This window comes from Carettochelys insculpta, chromosome 3 (assembly GCF_033958435.1).
Source record: "Carettochelys insculpta isolate YL-2023 chromosome 3, ASM3395843v1, whole genome shotgun sequence".
In the NCBI taxonomy this organism is placed as follows: domain Eukaryota; kingdom Metazoa; phylum Chordata; order Testudines; family Carettochelyidae; genus Carettochelys; species Carettochelys insculpta.
Genome location: NC_134139.1, coordinates 107,125,506 through 107,145,487, shown reverse-complemented (window position 1 = coordinate 107,145,487; position 19,982 = coordinate 107,125,506). Strand labels below are relative to the sequence as shown.

The 19,982-nt window shown below is 46.1% G+C and overlaps 2 protein-coding genes across 2 annotated transcripts; both read right to left on the bottom strand.

The window, feature by feature from the left end:
* Positions 1-2,667: 2,667 nt before the first annotated feature.
* LOC142010689 (trace amine-associated receptor 4-like) lies at positions 2,668-3,714 on the bottom strand. Its single transcript, XM_074989113.1, has one exon. The coding sequence runs from the start codon at positions 3,709-3,711 to the stop codon at positions 2,668-2,670; it is 1,044 nt and encodes a 347-aa protein (XP_074845214.1). The 5' UTR covers positions 3,712-3,714.
* A 14,072-nt stretch (positions 3,715-17,786) lies between these two features.
* On the bottom strand, positions 17,787-18,833 carry LOC142010420 (trace amine-associated receptor 4-like). Its single transcript, XM_074988752.1, has one exon. It carries the CDS (start codon positions 18,828-18,830, stop codon positions 17,787-17,789), a length of 1,044 nt encoding a protein of 347 aa, XP_074844853.1. The 5' UTR covers positions 18,831-18,833.
* Between the last annotated feature and the right edge of the window lie 1,149 nt (positions 18,834-19,982).

The following is a 19,982-nucleotide window of genomic DNA, read 5'->3' as shown; positions in this document are numbered from 1 at the left end:
TGCACAGTGCAAAGCAGTCATGGTCATGTAGCCCATAGGAAAGGCAGTAGGTGGACAACCTGCATCAGCAACTGGATCTCCAGAGATGACAACGACTGTCTGGCAGATCAAAAATGTGCCAGGCTGATCCCATGACAAAGCTCTTTGGCGAGTGGTGGAAAGAACATGCATGCAACAAAACAGAGTAGTGTGGCTCGGATAAGCATTAGTGAAGGGATGGAGGAAGACAAGTTGGGCAAGAGATGCATGACAGCATAAAGCTGTGGTGTCTACTAAGTTCGCCACTCACCACACATGGCAAATAAGACACCATGGTGTGGAGATTCTGGCTCTGGAGCCACATGCGGCTCTTGAAGCCTTAAATACAGCTTCTCTGAGAGCCGCACACAGGAAGTGCCATCCACCTGCTCCATGAGTGCAGCCCAACCCTTGGGAGAAGTGCACGTCAGTGGCCCTGCCAGCAGCTCTGGCCCTGATGGCTCCAGTAGCATTGCTCACAGTGGCTACAGTGGCTCTGGGTGCTCTGGCGTCCCCGGCTGTGGTAGCCCCAGCTGTTTGGGTGGCCCTGGTGTTGGCGGTCCCAGCAGCCCCAGCCCAGGAAGCTCCGGTGGTTCTGGCAGCCATGGCCATCCTGGTGGCCCTAGCAAGGCCAGTGGCTCCAGTAGCAGTGGCTCCAGCTGTTCTGATGAGTCACTGCCATTGATTTAGAATGGGGATTGGTGGTTCCTGTTCTAGGTGGATTGGCTTTGGCAAAGCAATTTATTTGGGGGAAGAGGGGGGTGAGCCTGGCTATGGGGCTGGGCATTTATTTAGAGCAGAGAGGTAGCTAGGTTAGCCTGGCTCTGGGGAAGGAGGAAGGCATTTATTTAAAACAGGAGGAGGGGACTGTGGAGAATATAGAAAGACAACAACCACAAATGTGATTTTTGCATTCCTATTGGACACCACTGATACAAAGCCTGAAGCATTACATTAGGCTAGCTAAGCTCTGCAATACCCAGGTATTTTGTGGCAAATCTATTACAGTCATTGGTGCTCAGGGCTGAGAGCAGGAGATGCAGCCAATTGGGCTGAGAGTGGGAACTGTAACTGTTAACCACCCTGGCCTTCCTCTGTTGTTGATAAAACTGTAGGAGATGCCTAATTTTGTGGGCTCTGCAATTTCTGCAAAATTGAGAATTAAATAGGACATAAAATATCAGGCAGTTTATCCATTTTTTCCCCATTTTTAAACTTATTGTCTCTGGGTGAAACTCCACAGGTAAATAAGCAGTACAAAAATAGTATGGCGTGTATGAACTAGCACCAGCCCTTCCCTCCAAAAGACCCTCAAGCAGAAGGCAGAGTAAACAAGTGAACTTAGACTGGACTATCAAAGAGAACAAACTACCTTCCTTCAGAAATGCCCTTCTTGGTCAGACTGATGACTCATTTAGCTCAGAACTGGATCTTCAGAGAGTGGTCAGTTCCAGGTGCGTCAGAGGGAATGACTATGACAGACAATTACCAAGAGACTCATCCCATGTTGTCTTTTAAAAACATCTAGCAAACAAAAGCTAAGGACATTTAGAGCATGGTGTTTTATTCCTGTGAACTTGAGCCAATAGCCATTTATGGACCAGTAACACCAGAGTCTTTTCTGGTTATGTTCTTAACCCATCGCTGTAGCCTTTCACAACATCCCCTGGCATACACTGAGCTCCAACATGCTCTTTGGAGTTGTGGAGGTTTTCAGCTGATGTCAGGTTCTTTGGTAATGCCTAGAGACAGTGGCGATTTCCCAGTAGACACAGATTAAACTGAGTCAATGAATATTCAGAACACTTTCCTGCTACACACTTAAATTGCTTATTGGCTGTTGTCTATGAGATTGAGTTTGGTAAGGCCCACCAACAGCAGTGCTAGGGGGCAGAAGGCTAGTCACTCCAGGGCCTGGTGATTCAAAGGGGCCTGGGGCTCCTGGCCACTGCCTTTGCTATTGCACTGTGCACTCTGGGGAGATCTAAGGACTAAGGGGTGTAGACTGGGCGGGGGAGGCATACCACTCACCAAGTGGCATGGAGGGCTGGCAGCCCCATCAAGACTAGGCCCTTCTTCTTCCAGGAGTTTGCCTTGCCCAGGGTCCTGCAGAGTTTGTTGGAGCCTTTGGCTTGGGTTTCTTGTAGGTAATTAAAAATCATTTATTCAGTCAGAAAAGAACATTTTGGACTTAGTTCTGTTGTCATCATTTATGTTGATAAAGAGAGAAAGATACTCTCAGTTGGAGTAAATGGGGCATTATTGGGCCCACAGCACTGGGGAGGTCATTTTCAAACATATGCAAGAAACTGATGTTCAAATACTGCACTTGGTGCCTCAAATTAGTGCTTGCACATAAATTACATTGTGATGAAGTTTACAGAATGATGTCTGTGTGAGCAGAAGCATAGCTGGGTAGAATGTATGGTATGGTTCACCGGACTGTTCTCTTTTCTGCTATCTAGACACACAGCTCATTATCATAACAAGCTTATGCAATACCTATAGAGCCATGCTACGAATGAATTTTATCAAAATGGAGTGCGGATTCTCATAAATACTTTAATTATATGGGGCCCTACATGAACTATTATAAAAGATCGCTGGAAATAGCATAGTCATCTATTCATAAAGGGCCTACCTAGTTAATTAAATATCTGTAGGAAACAAAGTAAGAGTGGAGGAATCTGGTCTGAAGATTCTACCAGTGACAATCATTTTAAGTGCTTTGCGAAACCAAGAATAAAATAAAGCATAAATGACTGGATTACATGTAGAGTTGAAGTATCCCAGCCAGTTGAAGGCATTGTATAAGTCTTCAGGTGCTGAAAAGTTAAAAAAAGGATCAGCTATTATAAGCATAAAGAAAGGCAGCCAACAAAACAGAAACACCCCCATGACTATACTTAAGGTTTTAGTTGCTTTGCTCTCTTTGTTTGTAGAGATTGTTTTTTTCATTACAGAGACACATTTCACTGTACTTGGGATTTTGGCAATTTGTCTTGTGTGTTTTTTTGCCACAGTAAATATATGTACATAGATACCCAACATCACTGTGCCTGGTAAAAAGAAGGTTAATAGAGAAGCCACCACTGCCCAAAGCTTGTTAAGTATGAAGGCACAGAGACCATTGCAAGCAATGGAAGCCACATATTCCTCAATGCCATTAACATTGAACTCTGAGAAAACTAGACCAAAGGTAAATAAGAATGGGACAACCCAGCTAATTAGTAAAAATATGAGGATCACAGGGATGGTTATTTTGGTGACATAATGCAGTGGGTCGCAAACTGCGTAGTAACGGTCAACAGAGATAAAACATAGATGGAAAATAGAGGTGGTACAGAGCATTATATCAAAAGAAGTGTGGAGTTTACAGAAGAGGTCTCCAAAATACCAGCATGAATCAACAGACCTGATCATGCTGTATGGCATAACCAAGAAACTAAGCAAAAAGTCAGCAGTTGCCAGGGAGCAGATGAGGAAGTTGGTTGGAGAATGAAGCTGTTTGAAATGAGCAATGGAAATGATCACAAGCATGTTTCCCCCTATTGTGACCACTGTTGCTCCCACCATGAAGATGTACATTGTCCACAGGCTGATGGTTGACCTTACTTTTCTAGGACATGAATTGTTAACAAAATCAAAGCAGTACTGCACTTTCTGTGGACTCCAGAGTGTGGATGAATTCATGGTTTGGGATCCTCAGCTGTGACCTTTTCCAAAGAATCGCGATACAGCCTTATCTGAGGAAAAGAAATTAAAAAAAAAATCAGAAGACCTTCATTTCAGATTAGTTGATTACTATCTAAAATTAAACATAATGGGCCTGGGTTGATTCTAAAGAGGACGAACCACAATTCAGAATATTTCCCATTTACTCTAAAGGAAGTAGTCCATACTACACCAGTATAAGAGAGCAGAATATGGCCCAAGGCTGACCAAAAATGACCTTTGACATTTACTAAATACTTTTGAACCTTAAGGTTCTCAAACTCTTAAGAATATTGAATTTTTCTGACATGGAATTGAAATTCAACATTATAAACACTATGATCAGAGGTTTGCAAATGAAACCTTCAGCACTGTGACACTCACCTGATTTGCAAAGCTCTGCCCGTCACCTCAGAAATCTGTGGCCCTGGGGGTAATGTCCATACTACCAGGAAAGAAAATATAGCATTAAAATCCAGCTTTCATGGGCTCCAGCTCTTGAAAGTTTATGCCCAAATAAATTTGTTAATCTTTAAGATGCCACATGACTCCTCATTGTTTCCTTCTCATTTTAGCATTCTTGCCTAGAGGTCAAGTTGTTTTTTGTAATATTAATCCACCAAGGTTTATACCCTCAACACACTCCTGGGCAGAATTACAGGGAATATAGTAGGATGGTGCTAAGGAGTCCTTCAATTGTGCTGAATAATCTGTGCCTCAGTGCAGTGAAAGATTTGAAAAACAAGTAAAATGACAACAGTTTAGTGAAGCACATTAATCCTTTACAACCGATAATTTTATTTTATTAAAACATTATGCTGGTTCTATCAAAAGTTTAGAGATGAAGATTGACTTAACACAGCTTTGAAACATTACTATGCATAAGAAACACGCTGCTTGTAATGATCTTATTTTAAATGAAATAAGCCCAGAAACAATTTCCTTTCATTGTCAAATCCCTGTTTGTAAAATCTCCACCCACGCACACCCCTCCTCCCCTCTGCCTTTAGTAGCTGAGGTTGGACACAGTTTGGTACTGCACAGTATTTGCTATTTTGCTGTCTCTTCTCCTAGGCTACAAACTGCTGGTTTAAAATCCCAGCAAAATCTTTCAAAATACAGGGTATGTTTCCCGGACGCGGAGTTACTAATTCGGGATAGCTGGGTATCCCAAAGAAACACCATAGTCTAAACATAGCCTGACTTTCCTGTAAGCAATATTGAACCTGACACTTGATAGATTTTGTTCCCACAAGCATTTAAGCATATAAATAACTTCCACATGTAGCGCCAGCAAAATGAATAGGTTTAGACACAAGCAAGGGGGAGTATTTGTAGGAAATGATTTGATATAAATTTAGTGTATTATTCTGCTTTAGTACTTTGATATATGATATTAATATGCATAAGAAACAGCATACGGTGTGCTCAGTAAGAGACTTCAATCTCATGCAAAAGAAATTTCTTAGCCCAGCCCAGCCCAGCCCAGCCCAGCCATCCTCACATTGTTAATTATCAGCTAATTCATACTGCATTCACTGATCAGTCACTGCCACAGGATAAGCAGTTTAAGATCCAGCTGTCATGCTCTACTGAGTTTCTGAATGATATTGCTACATATTTTAAAATTAAACTGACTTTCTTATTCATCAGTGCTTATGCAGCTATGCTTCAAGTTATTCTTGTGATACAGAGACAAGCATTTTCCGGGAAAGGATCAATAAAGATCTTTAAATAATTTCTTATAGTACTTTACAAATGTAGTTGATTGCATCATTACATGGGAGAAAAAGATGTTTTACCTAATGTTTCCCTATAATTCAGCTCTCCATAGAACAATTCTTGGCTGGAATTTTTGCTTTTGTTTCTAGTCCTTGCTTTCAGTTAGAAAAATCTTTCAGTTCAAACAATGAATAATTTTGCAGCTTACCTGTGAAGTGTGTATAAATCTTTTTTTATTATTATTAAATTGCAAAGCTTGTTTGATTTGTGTTGTTCCATATGACTCCTTTGTGGCAATACTCAAAAATGTATTGGAAAATTTTCCTCTTTACTTACCAGATTAACTGGATTGCTGCTAGTATGTATATATAGCAAAGAAGACCTGTGGCTGTCTCTGGTGACTTCACATGTCTTCTATCCTGTCTTTCCTTTGGCGGACTCATCTGTAAGTCTTCATTCCACTGCTCAAATTGAAAATAATTATGTGCAAACAATCCAGTGAGGAGATTATTTGATTTGGTTAATAACCAACCTGGAAGTTGGAAGAGGAACTTTTTCTCCAATACGGTAAAGATAAAACCATGGATGGTCTTTTACCATATAAGCTTTGTGAGATAGAGGCTGTCACTTACTTGTCTTAATACATCTGTTTCAAAATGTTCTGCCAAAACTGCTCTTTTGTTAGAAAGTTGAGGTTCGGCTAAACACATTTTTGTCAGTAATTTTCTGTTTTCAATGGAAATGATCGATTTCTTATCCAACACATGAAGGGTGTCAGATGAAAATATTTCATTTTCAGACCTAACATATTTCAGTTCTGCAATGCTCCCATGAGACTTACATTTGCTGTGACTGAAACTCCAGTTCTCCTCTGTCCACACTCCTCTCCAGTTCTCCACAGACAGATTCCATGGCACTAAGACACAGAATTCTCATGCTATATATGCTCCACTCAGCCACAGCAGAAACTGCAGTACATTCCAGAAGATGTGGTTTGAGTGGGGATCAGAGCCCATGGCAGATAATAGGGAGTACGGCATTTGAACTAGAGCCCCCTTAAAACATTACAGTGGCAAACCCCCAACTAGGAATCCAACCAAACTGATTGCATTTTTTTTTAATTTTCATTGATGTTTTCCATATGGAAAAAACATTATTTTCCAGCATGAGACCAGTGGCAGGTGTCTATGTTCTACTGCAATAGAGATGTTAAATTATAATAATTGTCAGTTAAGAAAAATGAAAAGAGGAATTTCTTTAATGACATCTCAAACCTGAAAAATGTTTCATAAGAGAAAGGGAATCCAAAGATGGGCAGTTACATTCCAGAATGGGCAAACTATTCCAGCAATAACTGTCTCATTCCCCCTTTTTCTATTTCCACATCTCAGTTTTTGACATTTCAACTATACCTGATCAAGTTTCTTGAACATATGTGCTCCCCCGGTGTCTCCGCACGTGTAAATTAGAGCCAGAGCTAGGCATAAATATAGTGAAATTCCACAATCAAACTGTTCTTACTGCATCCCCCATTCCATGCAAGGCCTCACTTCAGGAAACCATCCGTACTGTTCAAAGCACTAAAGCTCACTTTGAACACACGGTTAGATTCTGCTGAGTGAAACAAAAGCTTAAGTTGTTCTACTGAATCAGAATCCAGAGGAGCAAATAACGCATATCTTAAAAGTTTTTCTCGTGAGATTTTCCCTCAAGGATTCAGCCACAGTATTTGGATTTCCTGGATGTCCTCTGATTTTCTTCTAGCCTGGGTATGTAGGGCTGTGTCTACACGGGCACAAATCTTCGAAATAGGCATGCTAATGGCCATTTCGAAGATTACTAATGGGGCGCTGAATTGAATATTCAGCGCCTCATTAGCATTAGGACACTTCCGGCCACAGCGCTTCAAACGCCCCGCTTTCGAAAGTGCACGGCTCAGCGCGGCTACACGGTGGTCCTTTTCGAAAGGACCCGCCCCTTTCAAAACTGCCTGATTCCGATCAGTGACACAGCCTAGAGGAAAGGCTAAGTTACGCTGTGTGTGCTATTGGTGTATATGCAATATACTGGGCAAACGAGCAAGGAATTGTGCTGAGTTTTACACCTCCCTAGGGACAGTTGATTTATAGCCATATCGCAGGTTTGCCACCATCCCAGCCAACCTTTCCCCTCTTGGCTGCTCTGTTGCCCTCTCGTCAGGACCTTGAGGAAAAGCAGTAGCAAATTCACTATTCCTCACAGCACCCTCTTCTGGTCTATTATTGATCAGAAGATTCCCTATGTCATATTGTTTGGTGTCACCCAGGAAGAAATCACTTGAACACAGAGAGCTGCAGCTGCTGCAAGTTTTCCATTTATTCCATCACACGTTACAAGTTAGAACCAACCAAAATCATCTGGGCTAACCCCTTAAGGATCTAACTCAGTTACTATGACAACAAGATCTATTACTATGACAGCCCTATACACAACAATCCATATTATTTATCTAGCCTCAGTGCCTCCTTCAAAGGGGTTCACAGGTTCTTGTTCATAACCAAAACTATAGATGACCACCTTTTTCCCCTGCCATTTGTGCTCTCTAGATGCTAAATCACTCTTTCCTTGAGTTCAGTTCTCAGATTTGTTATCTGCTCTGATGCCCACTCAATTCAGTGGGACTCTTTCCACGGAGGGAGCATCTACACGACATTTCTGTTTTGAAAGAACGTCTTTCGAAAGAGAACAGTTGAAAGATGGCCTTTCGAAATGGAGCATCCACACATGCCAGCGGGGACTGAAGGTTCGGTCTGTTCTTTCAAAAGGCCTCCAGCACAATTTTGAAAGACAGCATCCACACACACCAAGGCACTCTTTTGAAAGAGCAGGGGCAGGAAGTGCCAATGGCAGTATCAAATGGCAGATGAGCCCTTCCGGGCCACTGCTCGCCGTCCCTTTAAAACCCTCTCTCCCCATGTGCCTCAGCTGGCACACACCAAGGGCCAGCAACTCTGTCCCCAGGCACCAGCAGAGACAGAGAGCAGAGAAGGCATCCTGGACCTCTCCATGCACCCCGACCAGCACCTCCCCTCCATCGCATCCCTGGCCAACGCACTGGCTGTGGTCCTGGCCGCTGTGCAGCAGCAGCTCTGGGTGGCCACCACAATAGCCACCCTCCTGGATGCCATCAGGGCACAGAGTCCCCGGCTGGTCCCTTGGGTCATCTGCCCCCTGTGGAGTTTCCCCACAAGTAGCTACTTGTGGGACCGGCTGGTGCTGGAGAACTGGGGTGATGACCAGTGGCTACAGAACTTCAGGATGACCAAGGGAACATTTCTGCAGCTGTGCCACTGGCTCGCCCCAGTCCTCCAGCACTGGGACACACACCTGAGGCCGGCACTCCCACTGCAGAAAAGGGTGGCCATCACCCTGTGGAAAATGGCCACCCCAGACAGTTACCAATCCATCGGCCACCAGTTCAGGGTGAGAAAGACCGCCATCAGGGCCATCCTCATCGAGGTAAGCCATGCCCAGTTCACACCTAGACCGCATGCGAGGGGCACCCTGGCAAGGGGCACTGTCAGGAAATGGGGAGGTAGCCTGCGCTAGGGGCAGGGGCAGGGTTGGGGATGGGCATAGGTGGGCACCCTGGAGACAGGGGTGGGGCTGGGGACAGGGATGGGCGGGCATCCTGGGGACAGGGGTGGGGATGGGGACGTGGACGGGCAGGAAAACCGCACCCCACCTCACGCTCATGGGCGCGCACCCCTATGCGCTTCAGGTCATCTGGGCTATCAACAAGGTGCTCCTGAGGCAGCTGGTCCACGCTGGGGACCTGGACGATGCAATCCAGGGCTTCCAGGAGCTTCCCCAAGTGCTTCGGGGCCCTGGATGGCACCTACATAACCATCTGGGCCCTGGAGCACAGCCATGGGGCCTATGAATCGCAAAGGTTACCACTCGGTGGTCCTGCAGGCCCTGTCGATGCCAGCAGCTGGTTCCAGGACATCTGTGTGGGCTGGTCCGTCCACACACACAACGCAAGGGTCTTCTGGAACTCAGGTCTGGGATGTCGCATGGCTAAGGGGAACTTCAGCCCCCATTGGCAGTTCCCCGTCAGGGACACGACGATGCTGCCCTGAATCGTGGCAGATGTGGCCTATCCCCTGCAGGCCCAGCTGATGCAGCCATACACCAGGCACACCCAGTGGAGCCAGGACCTTTTTAATGAGAGGCTGAACTGGGCCCAGAACACTGTTGAGTGGGCATTTGGTTGCCTCAAGAGACATTTAAATGCCTGAACACCAGGCTGGAGGTTGGCCTCCCCAGTGTCCCAACGGTGGTTGGGGCTTGTTGCACCCTCCATAACCTGGTGGAGGTGGAACATGAGCCCTACATGCAGGGGTGGGCCGCTGAGGCAGGACATGGTTATGAACAGCCCCCTCCTGCCCTGTGCTGCCAGGCCCAGCAGGACGGGCTGTGGGTATGGGAGGCCCTACGCCAGGCCTTTGAGCAGGGGGCCACAGTGACCCCCCCCCACCCTGCACACACACACACCCCACCCCCACCTTGCACACACACATACACACACACACCACCACCACCACACATGCATGGGGGACACAGGGTAAAGCATAAAAATACACTGTTTACTGCACAATAGAACTGTGCCTCTCGATTTGTGGGGGAGCTATTTACATGTGGAGGGGAGAGGGTGAACGGGGAGCTGGGGGAACTATTTACATGTGGAAGGGGGAGGGTGAATGAGGAGCCATGGTGTGGGGGGCCTCATCCCTTGACAGGGCTTGATGGCTGGGATCCCTGTCGCCCACACTCGCCCCTTCCTCCCCATGTCCAGGGGCCCTGCCGGAGCTGGGCCGGGGCTGGCAGCACAGAGAGGTAGGGGGACAGCTCGGGCGCGGTCCCCGTGTCTGTTCTGGGCTCAGCACGGGGGGAGGGGGGAGCTGGGAGCTCGGCCTCCAGCTGGCCAGCCCTGGCCAGGACCGTGCAGGCCAGGTGCACGAGGCCGGCCAGTGAGAGGTAGAGGGGGAGCAGGACCTCCAGCTCAGCCTTGTCAGCGGGTGCCATTGTGGGGGAGGCTAGGGGATGGGGGATTAGGGCGGGGAGACAGCTGCGGGGGGGAGGGGAGGGGCCGTGCGGGCGACAGGGGCATGGGAGACTGTGGGGGGACAATGCAGGGGGGCTGGGTGTGGGAATGGCCCATGATGGAGCGACGGCTGGGACCGGGTGGCTGACCATGGACTGTGTGAGGGTGTCTAAGTTGGCTGCCACCCAGTCCCATGCCTGCTGCTCCATGGTGAGCCACTCCTGTACAATGCTTGTCAGCTGCCGCAGGGCGGCCGTGCGGGCAGTGTCTCCCACCTCCTCCTTCCTGCCCTGGTGGCACTGGCAGAGGGACCAGCAGTGGCCCCATGCTGTCCCCGTATGGGGCCTGGGCCACTCCCCCTCACCCTGGGTGGTTGGGTTCCCCAGGCCCATCATGGGCCTGGTCCAGCTGCTGGAGCTGTGGAGACATAAGGGGAGAGGAAAGGGCCATTAGTCCCGGTGAGGGACCCTTTGTGCCCCCCTTCCCTTCCACCCCATCCCAGGGCCCTGCAGGGACGGCACCCAGGGTTTCCCATCTGGGTTGCGGGAGTGCTGGCTCCCCTCTGCCACCCGCTGTCCCTCCGTGGCCTGGTGGCCCATGGTGCTGTCTGGCCCACGTGGTGCTGAGTGCCACACTTCAGCCCTGTGTGGCCAGGCCGGTGGGACCATCTGGCTTGCCTGTGTCCTGGAGCTGAGGTCCTTGTGGGTGGGCTGCAGCTGCTCCAGGCAGGACTGTGCACCCCCTTCCCCGGCCCTGTGGCCACCGGAGTGCATGGTACATACCTGTGGGTCCCTCCAGGAACTCGGGTGAGGTGCTGTCAGAGGGGTCCAGGCTGGATGGGCCAGACAGGCTGTCAATGACAAGGGCCGCCTCACTTGAGCCTTTGTCATCACTGATGGTCGGGATCCTTGGGGGGCACCTGCCGGTGGCCGGTGATTCCAGGCACTCCTCCCCCTCGGTCCCCATCTCCTTCAGCTCCAGCTCAGTTGGGGAGGGTCAGCAGTGTGCAGGTACACGGCCAGGGGTCCCGCCTCCTTGGGCCCAAGGAGGCAGTCCGGTTCTCTGTAGTAGGGGTAGCTGGTGGGCGCTGCCCCGACCGCCCGGCCGTGTCCTGAGCCCGGTGGTAGCCCTGCCGGAGCTCCATGACCTTGGACCTCACCTGGTCTGGGGCCCGGGCAGGGTGACCCTGGCCAGTGAGGCCCTTGGCCAGGCACTTGAACGCCGCTGTGTTCCGGCACCAGACCCCTGTCTGCTGCAGGACCTCCTCATCTGCCCAGAGGGCAAGGAGGCCCTGCAGCTTGGCATCAGTACAGGAGGGGGCCCAGTGCTTGGGTGCCTGGCTCCCCTCCTGGGAGTACTCCCCCTGGTCCCTGGATGGTCCCTGCGTTGGGCGGGAGTCCTGGCTGCTGACCATAGTGCCGGAGGTGGTGTGGCTTCCCCTGGGACGTCGCGGATGGCAGCGGGCTGAGCAGCTGTGTGGGCTCCCTGCTGCCTACACGCTCTCAACTTCCTGCCTGAGGGCTTCTGGGCGCCTGCATCCTGATGCACAGCTGGATCCTGGAGCCACAGAGCTCCGCTTGTGCTGTGAGCAGCGCCGCTGCTTGCCAACTGATCCTGGCCATGGAAGACTCCCTCCTTCAAAAGAGCGGGCCACGCAGCGTCTACACTTGCTCTCTTTCGAAATCCTCTTTCTAAGGAGGGCCCTTTTCCCATGCTGGGAATGGAGGACCAACTTCAAAGGAGCAAGTGAGTTCTTTCGAAGTTAATTTTGAAAGAGTGCCATGTCAGTGTAGAAGCCCCGCAGGTTCTTTGAAAAGAACTCGGTCTTCTGATCTGTATTTTGAATGCATTTGCTAGTGCAGATGCACCCTAATTGATCAGGCCCTTGATTTAGATCCCTTCCCATGGGAAGAAGGTCTTGGTCACACCCCACCCTAAAAGGGTATGTCGATACAGCAAAGTTATTTCGAAATAATGTTGAGAATATCTACATGACAAAACAACTTATTTCAAAGTTGGTAAACCTCATTGTACAAGGAATAGCACCTATTTCAGAATAGGTATTTCTCTGTAGATGGGGAAGAGGGCTATTTTGAAATAAGCCACAGCCCATCCAATGGCTCTATTTCATTAAAGGCTCTATTGTGACTGGATGTTCTATTTCAAAATAGAGCTCAGCTATTTCAAAGTGCCTTTTGTGCGTAGCAGCATTATTTCTGAGTAAGTTATTCTGGAAAATCTCTTCCTTAATAGCTGATATAGAAATAACGCTGTTGGGTAGACCTCCCCTGAAATGCTAACTTTCATTGCTGGATTGCAGGCAGCCAGCCTTTCAGATATCACCTTACTATTTCATCCTACTTACTTTTAGAGCACTATCAACACTTTGGGTTTTAAACCCACCCCTGTCAGATCCATCATGGATATTATTCATTTCACCCAAGTTAAAAATTCAGCAAAGAGTTGGACTGGTACAGAAGCAATAACTGATCATTAAAATATAACAAAAGAGTAAATAAATAAACAAATACCCTCTTGTTTAATGATCAGAATGCAATACGTCTAGAATATATTAAATCTTTAATGTCAAATTTAAATCTAGATCTACAGTATATCCTACCATGAATATCATGGGGTCTTCTTAATAACTACATATCAAAACTATGCAAAATACGTCTCTGAAGACTGAACATCTGACTTCTGCAAGAAAGCATTAGCTTCAGTTTTCTGAGCTAAAAAACTGGGTTAAAAACCTGCCTCCACGGAACTCAACCAGCTATGAAAGAGTTTACTGTATTTAAAAAAAAAGTCACAACACCCGCCAAACAGAGAGAGGAGGTAGCGAAGTACTGACATTGCTCGTTAGCTGCGTGGCACCTCAGCAAGACAAGCACTGCAGAGTTATGACCAGCAGTGGAAATACACAGGTGTGGAAGAGAGATTGTCATGCAGAGCTCTCTTTCTTTGTCAGGCAATTCATGGGACTCAGCACCTTTGTATAACAAAGTACACACCCTGCCAATTATTTGGGAGTCAGAATTTGAGAGTTCTACCTGAAACAGCTTTTGTCAAAAAGTTCTCAAGAAGAATCATAATAATTAGGGCAGTTTAAGATCATGAAAACTCTGCAAAAAGACTGTTTGCTAATGAGGCACCTGTTATAGCCTCTCCCCAGAGCTCACTCATTCCCTTTGTTGTTTTCCCGCATTTTGCTGCCGACAAAACATGAATCTCATGTGAGAATCCTCACAAAAATCAACTTCCGCAGACCTATTCCCTGAGCTCTGGCTGGCGTCCTACTCGGTGTGCTGGGTTTTGAAAAATTGTTTAAGCATCGATGAATTCACACTCCGTGTCAAATCAAACTCTGACGTTATTTTGGAAAGTCACGATGAATCAGGGGAGAAAGAGCCCACTCCCATGCTGTAGGGCACTGCGCACAAATGACAAAATTCCTGAATACCAAGAATCAAACCATCACATTGTCCAGTCTGCTTTGCCCACCATAAGTGTTAGCAGCACAAAGCACCTTAAAGTCCCTGGACATGGCCAGCCACCAGTTCCCTTTCAACCAGGACATTTTCCATTGGTTTAAAGCTAGCAGGGGTAGCACAACTCCATCCTGCATCAACTGCCTTCACCCGCAGTGGCCAGAAGAAGCAGTGGGAGGGGGAAAGGGTGGTGGAGGGGGTGGGAACAGACTTTGCTATGTCCGGTCTTCCACCGGCTTCATAGCTCTGTGCAGAAATTACTTCCCCTGGAGATGAACAATTTAAGATTTGGGAGCTTCAACCAACTCTGCCTCTCCCATCGCTAATCAAGCCCTCAATGTCTAAGTATACACAGGCCTGTATAGACAAGCCGCTCCACTACACTCCTTCCCCACTCCCCAGGGTCGGGGGCATGTTGGGGTTAGGAGGGCAAAGAAGGGAATGTTTTGCTGGGGGCTGTACCACTCAATCTTTCTAGCTGGCTGTTCTGAGTTGCACTATGCCAGTCGTGCCTTAGAAAGGTGGGTGACAGCCATCTTTGCTTCACCCCACAAGCTGTGTCAAGCTGATGGTGCTCTGAATGTTTGTTTAGGGAATTTAAGCAAGGTTTAATGGTTGATTGTGTGTTCAGGGCCATTTTCAGCCACTGGGAAGTGTAAATCCTTGGTTTCACATAATCTGTTAAAGAAGCCATCAGACAGTTGCAGCTTTACCAAACGGGGCTGGTTTTGAAAGCTTAGAACCTTCACAGCTTATTACCAATCCCTTGAGGTATCTCCTTCTCCTTCCATTGCTGACAAAGTCAGTACGAGCCCTTGAATAAACTGGTGATTTCGGGCCACATGGAAGGGAGAATATGAAAGTCCATGTTGAAACTAACCATTTTGGATTTGCAGAATAGTTTTCAACTGACACAAGGTGTGATGAAGTGGGGTGCAAAAGGCTTTTATTGCCCTCGTTAGGTTGCATTTCCCTAGGCCCAGCATCAGTGCATTGTGGTAACGTGAGCCACCGCATGACACCTTTGTTCCCTGGGAAGCAGGACAAAGGCGGGAGGAGGAGTTTGGTTGGTTTGAATTGGAAGTGGGCAGTTGGAAGGTACTCTGTCTTCTGGCCTGAGAGGAACCAAGGAGATCAAGGGCCTTGGTTCAGGGCCATCCCTCGGGGCCTCCTCTCCCCAGAATGGATTGTACTGTCTGTTTCTGGTTTTCTATGCTGACAAGCCTGTACTACACTGTGTCCCTCTCATGTTGACTAATAAAACTTCTGTTCTACTTGCTAAATGAGAGCCATACCTGACTGCACATGGGGTGCAGGGCCAGGCAACCCTCACACTTGGTGACACAAGGCTACTGTAACCCCTACTGGTTCAGATAACAAAGGATCTCATACTCTCATAATAAAACAGCCACTTGTGAATTACTATTCACGTGCAATTTCCAGCTACCAGAATGTGCATGGTACATCAACCGTGTGTCCAGCCATCAGAAAGAGGGATGTAGTTTCTGGTTAAGACTCCCCTGGTGTCTATTTACCCTCTAACAGACATAACAAATACCATCACAGGTATATGTAAATGTGTAGTAAAATAAGGAAGGTTCCACTTGAATCATGGGATACTTGTTAAGTAATTGTTGCTGAGTTGCAGACAAGACATGAAAAAATCTTGAAAAATTATGAATGCACCTTTATTAACTGCAGTCATTTAGACAAGCCAGAGAAGACCTATTCATTTAAGAAAATATTTCTGGAACAATGTAAACATTTCAAGTGTTTATGTGATTCTCACTCAGTGTGTGAATGTTTAAGATATTACTCTGGGATCAGACACTGAGCAAGGAGATTAGAGGTGACTGCTGTAGCAAAGCAGAGCACAATGCAAACAGATTATGGTCATGTAGTCTTTAGGAAAGCAAATAGGTGGACAACCCACATCAGCGACTGGCTCTCCAGAGAAGACAAGTGACCGCAGGGCAGACTGAAATCGCACTGGGCCTATCCCAGGACAAAACTCTTTGGCCAGAGATGGAAAGAACACACTTGCAACAGAAAGGAATAGTGTGGCTTGATTAGAGTTTGCATAGGTATGGATGAGGACAGGTTGGGGAAAGGATGCATGACAATATAAAGACTCAAGCATTACATTAAGATTTTTGATATCCAGACTTTTTGAGGCAACTGTACAAGAATTATTGATGCTTCGGCTGGCAGCAGGAGCCCTAGCCACCAGCTGCTGGCCTGAGAGTGGCACACTGATTGTTAACCACCCAGGTCTCCCCTGGTGGTTGATAGAATTGCAAGAGAAGTCTAATATAGTTGGCTCGACAATTTCTGCAATATTGTGAACAAAATAGGGCCTGAAATATGAGATTTTTATCAGTTGTTTTATTTTTCCCATTTTTAAACTTCATCGTATCATTACTGTCTCTGGGAGAAGGTCCATAAGCAGTATAGAATGAGCACTGGAAACAAGAACCAGCACCAGCCCTGCATCCCAAGAGACCCTCAAGCAGGAGCCAGAATAAACAGGGAAACTTTGGAGTGAACTATAAAAGAGAACAGAAAGTGGTCAGTTTAGAGTGAATAAACTTGATAGATAATTAAAAGATCCATCCCCTGTTGTCCAGTCCCAGCTTCTAGCAAACGAAAGCCAGGGACAGTCAGACCATGGTGTCTCACCCTGCCCATACTGGCTAATAGCCATTGATGGTCGAGTTCCATCAGGAACTTTTCCAGTAATGATTTTAACCCACTCATAATTGTGGCCTTTCAGCACGACCCCTGGCATACAATGAGCTCCAGCTTGTTCTTTGGGATTGCAGAGGTTTTCAGTTGATGCCAACTACTGTGGCTGTGCCTGGAGACAGTGGTTATTTCTCAGTAGCTACAGCCCACACTGTCAATGAACATTTAGAACGCTTTCCTGCTACAAACTTCAATTGCTTATTGGCTGTTGTCTATGAGATTGACTTGAGTAGGGCCCACCACCAGGGGCAGTGGGGCAGAGGGGTAGTTGCCCCAGGGCCTGGCAAGTCAAAGGATCTGGGGAGCCTCGTGCTGCATCTGCTACAGCACCATGTGCTCCAGGCAGATCTAAGAGCGGGGAGGGGTGGCGTCACACTCTGTGCTCCTAGTAACACGGAGAGATGGCTGTCACTTCCACGCTCAACCCTGGAGTTTAGAGTCGGGCTCCCCCCATCTTGCCCTGCAGCTCACAGAGGCTGTTGGTGCTCTTGACTGGGGGTTGCTTGTATGAAGCTGAGGATTATTTATTCATCCAGAATAATAATTTTGAGCTTTGTTCTGTTATCTTTATTCATGTTCAAAATTAGAGAAAGATAGTCACAATAGGAGTAAATGTGGCATTACTGAGCCCACAGCACTGGGGAATAAATTTTCAAACAGGCAACAAACTGGTGCTCAAATAGTGAACTTGGAGGCTTGAATTTGTGCTCAGACAGAAATTATATTGTGATGTAGTTGACAAAATGATGTCTCTGTAAACAGGAATACAGCTGGATAGAATTTATGGTATGGTCTGCCAGACTGTTCCTTTTTCTACTATCTAGACACACAGCTCATTAACTTAACAAGCTAATCCTTATGCAATACCTATAGACACAAGTTACAAATGAATTTTACCAAAATGAAGAGTTTCCTAAATATTTTCAATATATAGGTCCTTATGTCAACTATTAGAAAAAAATCACCAGCAATCACATAGGCATCTATTCATGAAGGCCCTACCTGGTTAACTAAGTGTTTGCAGGAGACAAAATAAGGGTGGAGGAATCTGATCTGAAGATTCTACCAGTCACAATCATTTTAGATGCTTTGCGAAACCAGGAATAAAATAAACCATAAATGACTGGATTACATGTAGAGTTGAAGTATCCCAGCCAGCTGAAGGCATTGTATAAGTCTTCAGGTGCTGAAAAGTTAAGAAAAGGCTCAGCTATCGTAAGACTAAAGAAGGGAAGCCAACACAATAAAAACACCCCCATGACTATACTTAATGTTTTAGTGGCTTTTCTCTCTTTTTTTGTAGAGATTGTGTTTTTCATTGCAGAGACAGATTTTATTGCATTGGAAATTTTAGCAATTTGTCTTGCATGTTTTTTTGCCACAGTAAATATGTGGAAATAGATACCCACCATCACTGTGCCTGGGAAAAAGAAGGCTATGAGGGCAGACATCACTGTCCACAGCTTGTTAAATGTGAATGCACAGAATCCATTGCAGTAAATGGAAGCCACATATTCTTCAATGCCATAAATACTCAAGTCTGAGAAAACTAGACAAAAAGTTAAGAAAAATGGGACAACCCAGCTAACTAATAAAAATATTAAGATCACAGGAATAGTTATTTTGGTGACATAATGCAGTGGATCACATACTGCATAGTAACGGTCAACAGAAATAAAACAGAGATGGAAAATAGAGGCGGTACAGAGCATTATATCAAAAGAAGTATGGAGTTTGCAGAAGAGATCTCCAAAATACCAGCATGAATCAAGAGACCGAATAATGCTGTAGGGCATAACCAAGAAGCTGAGCAAAAAGTCAGCAGTTGCCAGGGAGCAGATGAGGAAGTTGGTTGGAGAATGAAGCTGTTTGAAATGAGCAATGGAAATGATCACAAGCATATTTCCACCCATTGTGACCACTGTTGCTCCCACCATGAAGAAGTACATAGCCCACAGACTGGTGGCCGACCTTACTTTTCTAGGACACGAATTGTTAACAAAATCAAAGCAATACTGCATGTTCTGTGGACTCCAGAGTGTGGATGAATTCATGGTTTGGGATCCTCAGCTGTGACCTTTTCCAAAGAATCACAATACAGCCTTATCTGGGGAAAAGAAATAAACAAATAAACATCTGCAGACCTGTATTTCAGATTGGTTGATTGCTATTTAAAATTTAAAATAATGGGCCTGCTTTGATTCTAAATTCTAACATCTTTAATTCAGAATATTTCCCATTTAGTCTAGAGGAATTAGTCCAGAATACACCACTATAATAGACAGCAGAATATGGACCAGTGCTACCCAAAAATGGGCTGGAACATTTACTAAATACTTCTGAACCTCATTTTTGATTTGGGGTTTCCATTCAATGTGATAAACATTATGAAAGTAACCCTCAAAATAAACCCTCAAAGTTGTGACACTCACCTGGTTTGCAAAGCTCTGCCCATCGCCTCAGCCATCTTTGTCCCTGGAGGTATTGTCCATACTTCCTGGAGCAACTATGCAACATTAGAAAACCCAGACTGGTTGATGCTAGAAGATTTTAACATGCAACACTTTGTCAAACTGGCCAGACGTCATGGTAAAAGAATGACTATAACTCTCTAACATTTCTTATTTTTCAAAGGAGTAGCCATGCTTCAGTAGGAGCAAAGAGGAGTCTTTGAGATGCCACATGACTAAAAAATTTATTTGGGCATAAGCTTTTGTGGTCTACAGACTTTGCAATTTCATGCCCAAATAAATGTGTTAGTCTTTAAGGTGCCACACAACTCCTCATTGACTCTTTCTCAAATTAGCATGCTTGCCAAGAGGTCAAGTTGCTCTTCATAATATTAACCCACCAAGATGCCTACCTTCAACACACGTATGGGTACTATTACGAGAAATATAGTAGGATGGTGTTGAAGTGTCCTTTAAGTTTACTGAACAAGCTGTGCCTCAATGCCCTGAAACATTTGAAAAACAGGTGGAATGACACCAGCTAGTGAAGTGTATTAATCCTTTAGTATGGATAACTGTAAGTGAAAACTTCTGGTTTTTATTTAATCCAGTATTTGCTGTTACAAATACACACTTGTAAGAAGAAAAAAATATTTGTTGTATTACAGCAGACACATTCTCATCTACATGTCACCAGTATGGCATCAAACTGCTACACAAGTCTCATTGTATAATGTCATAGGTCCTGATGTTTGT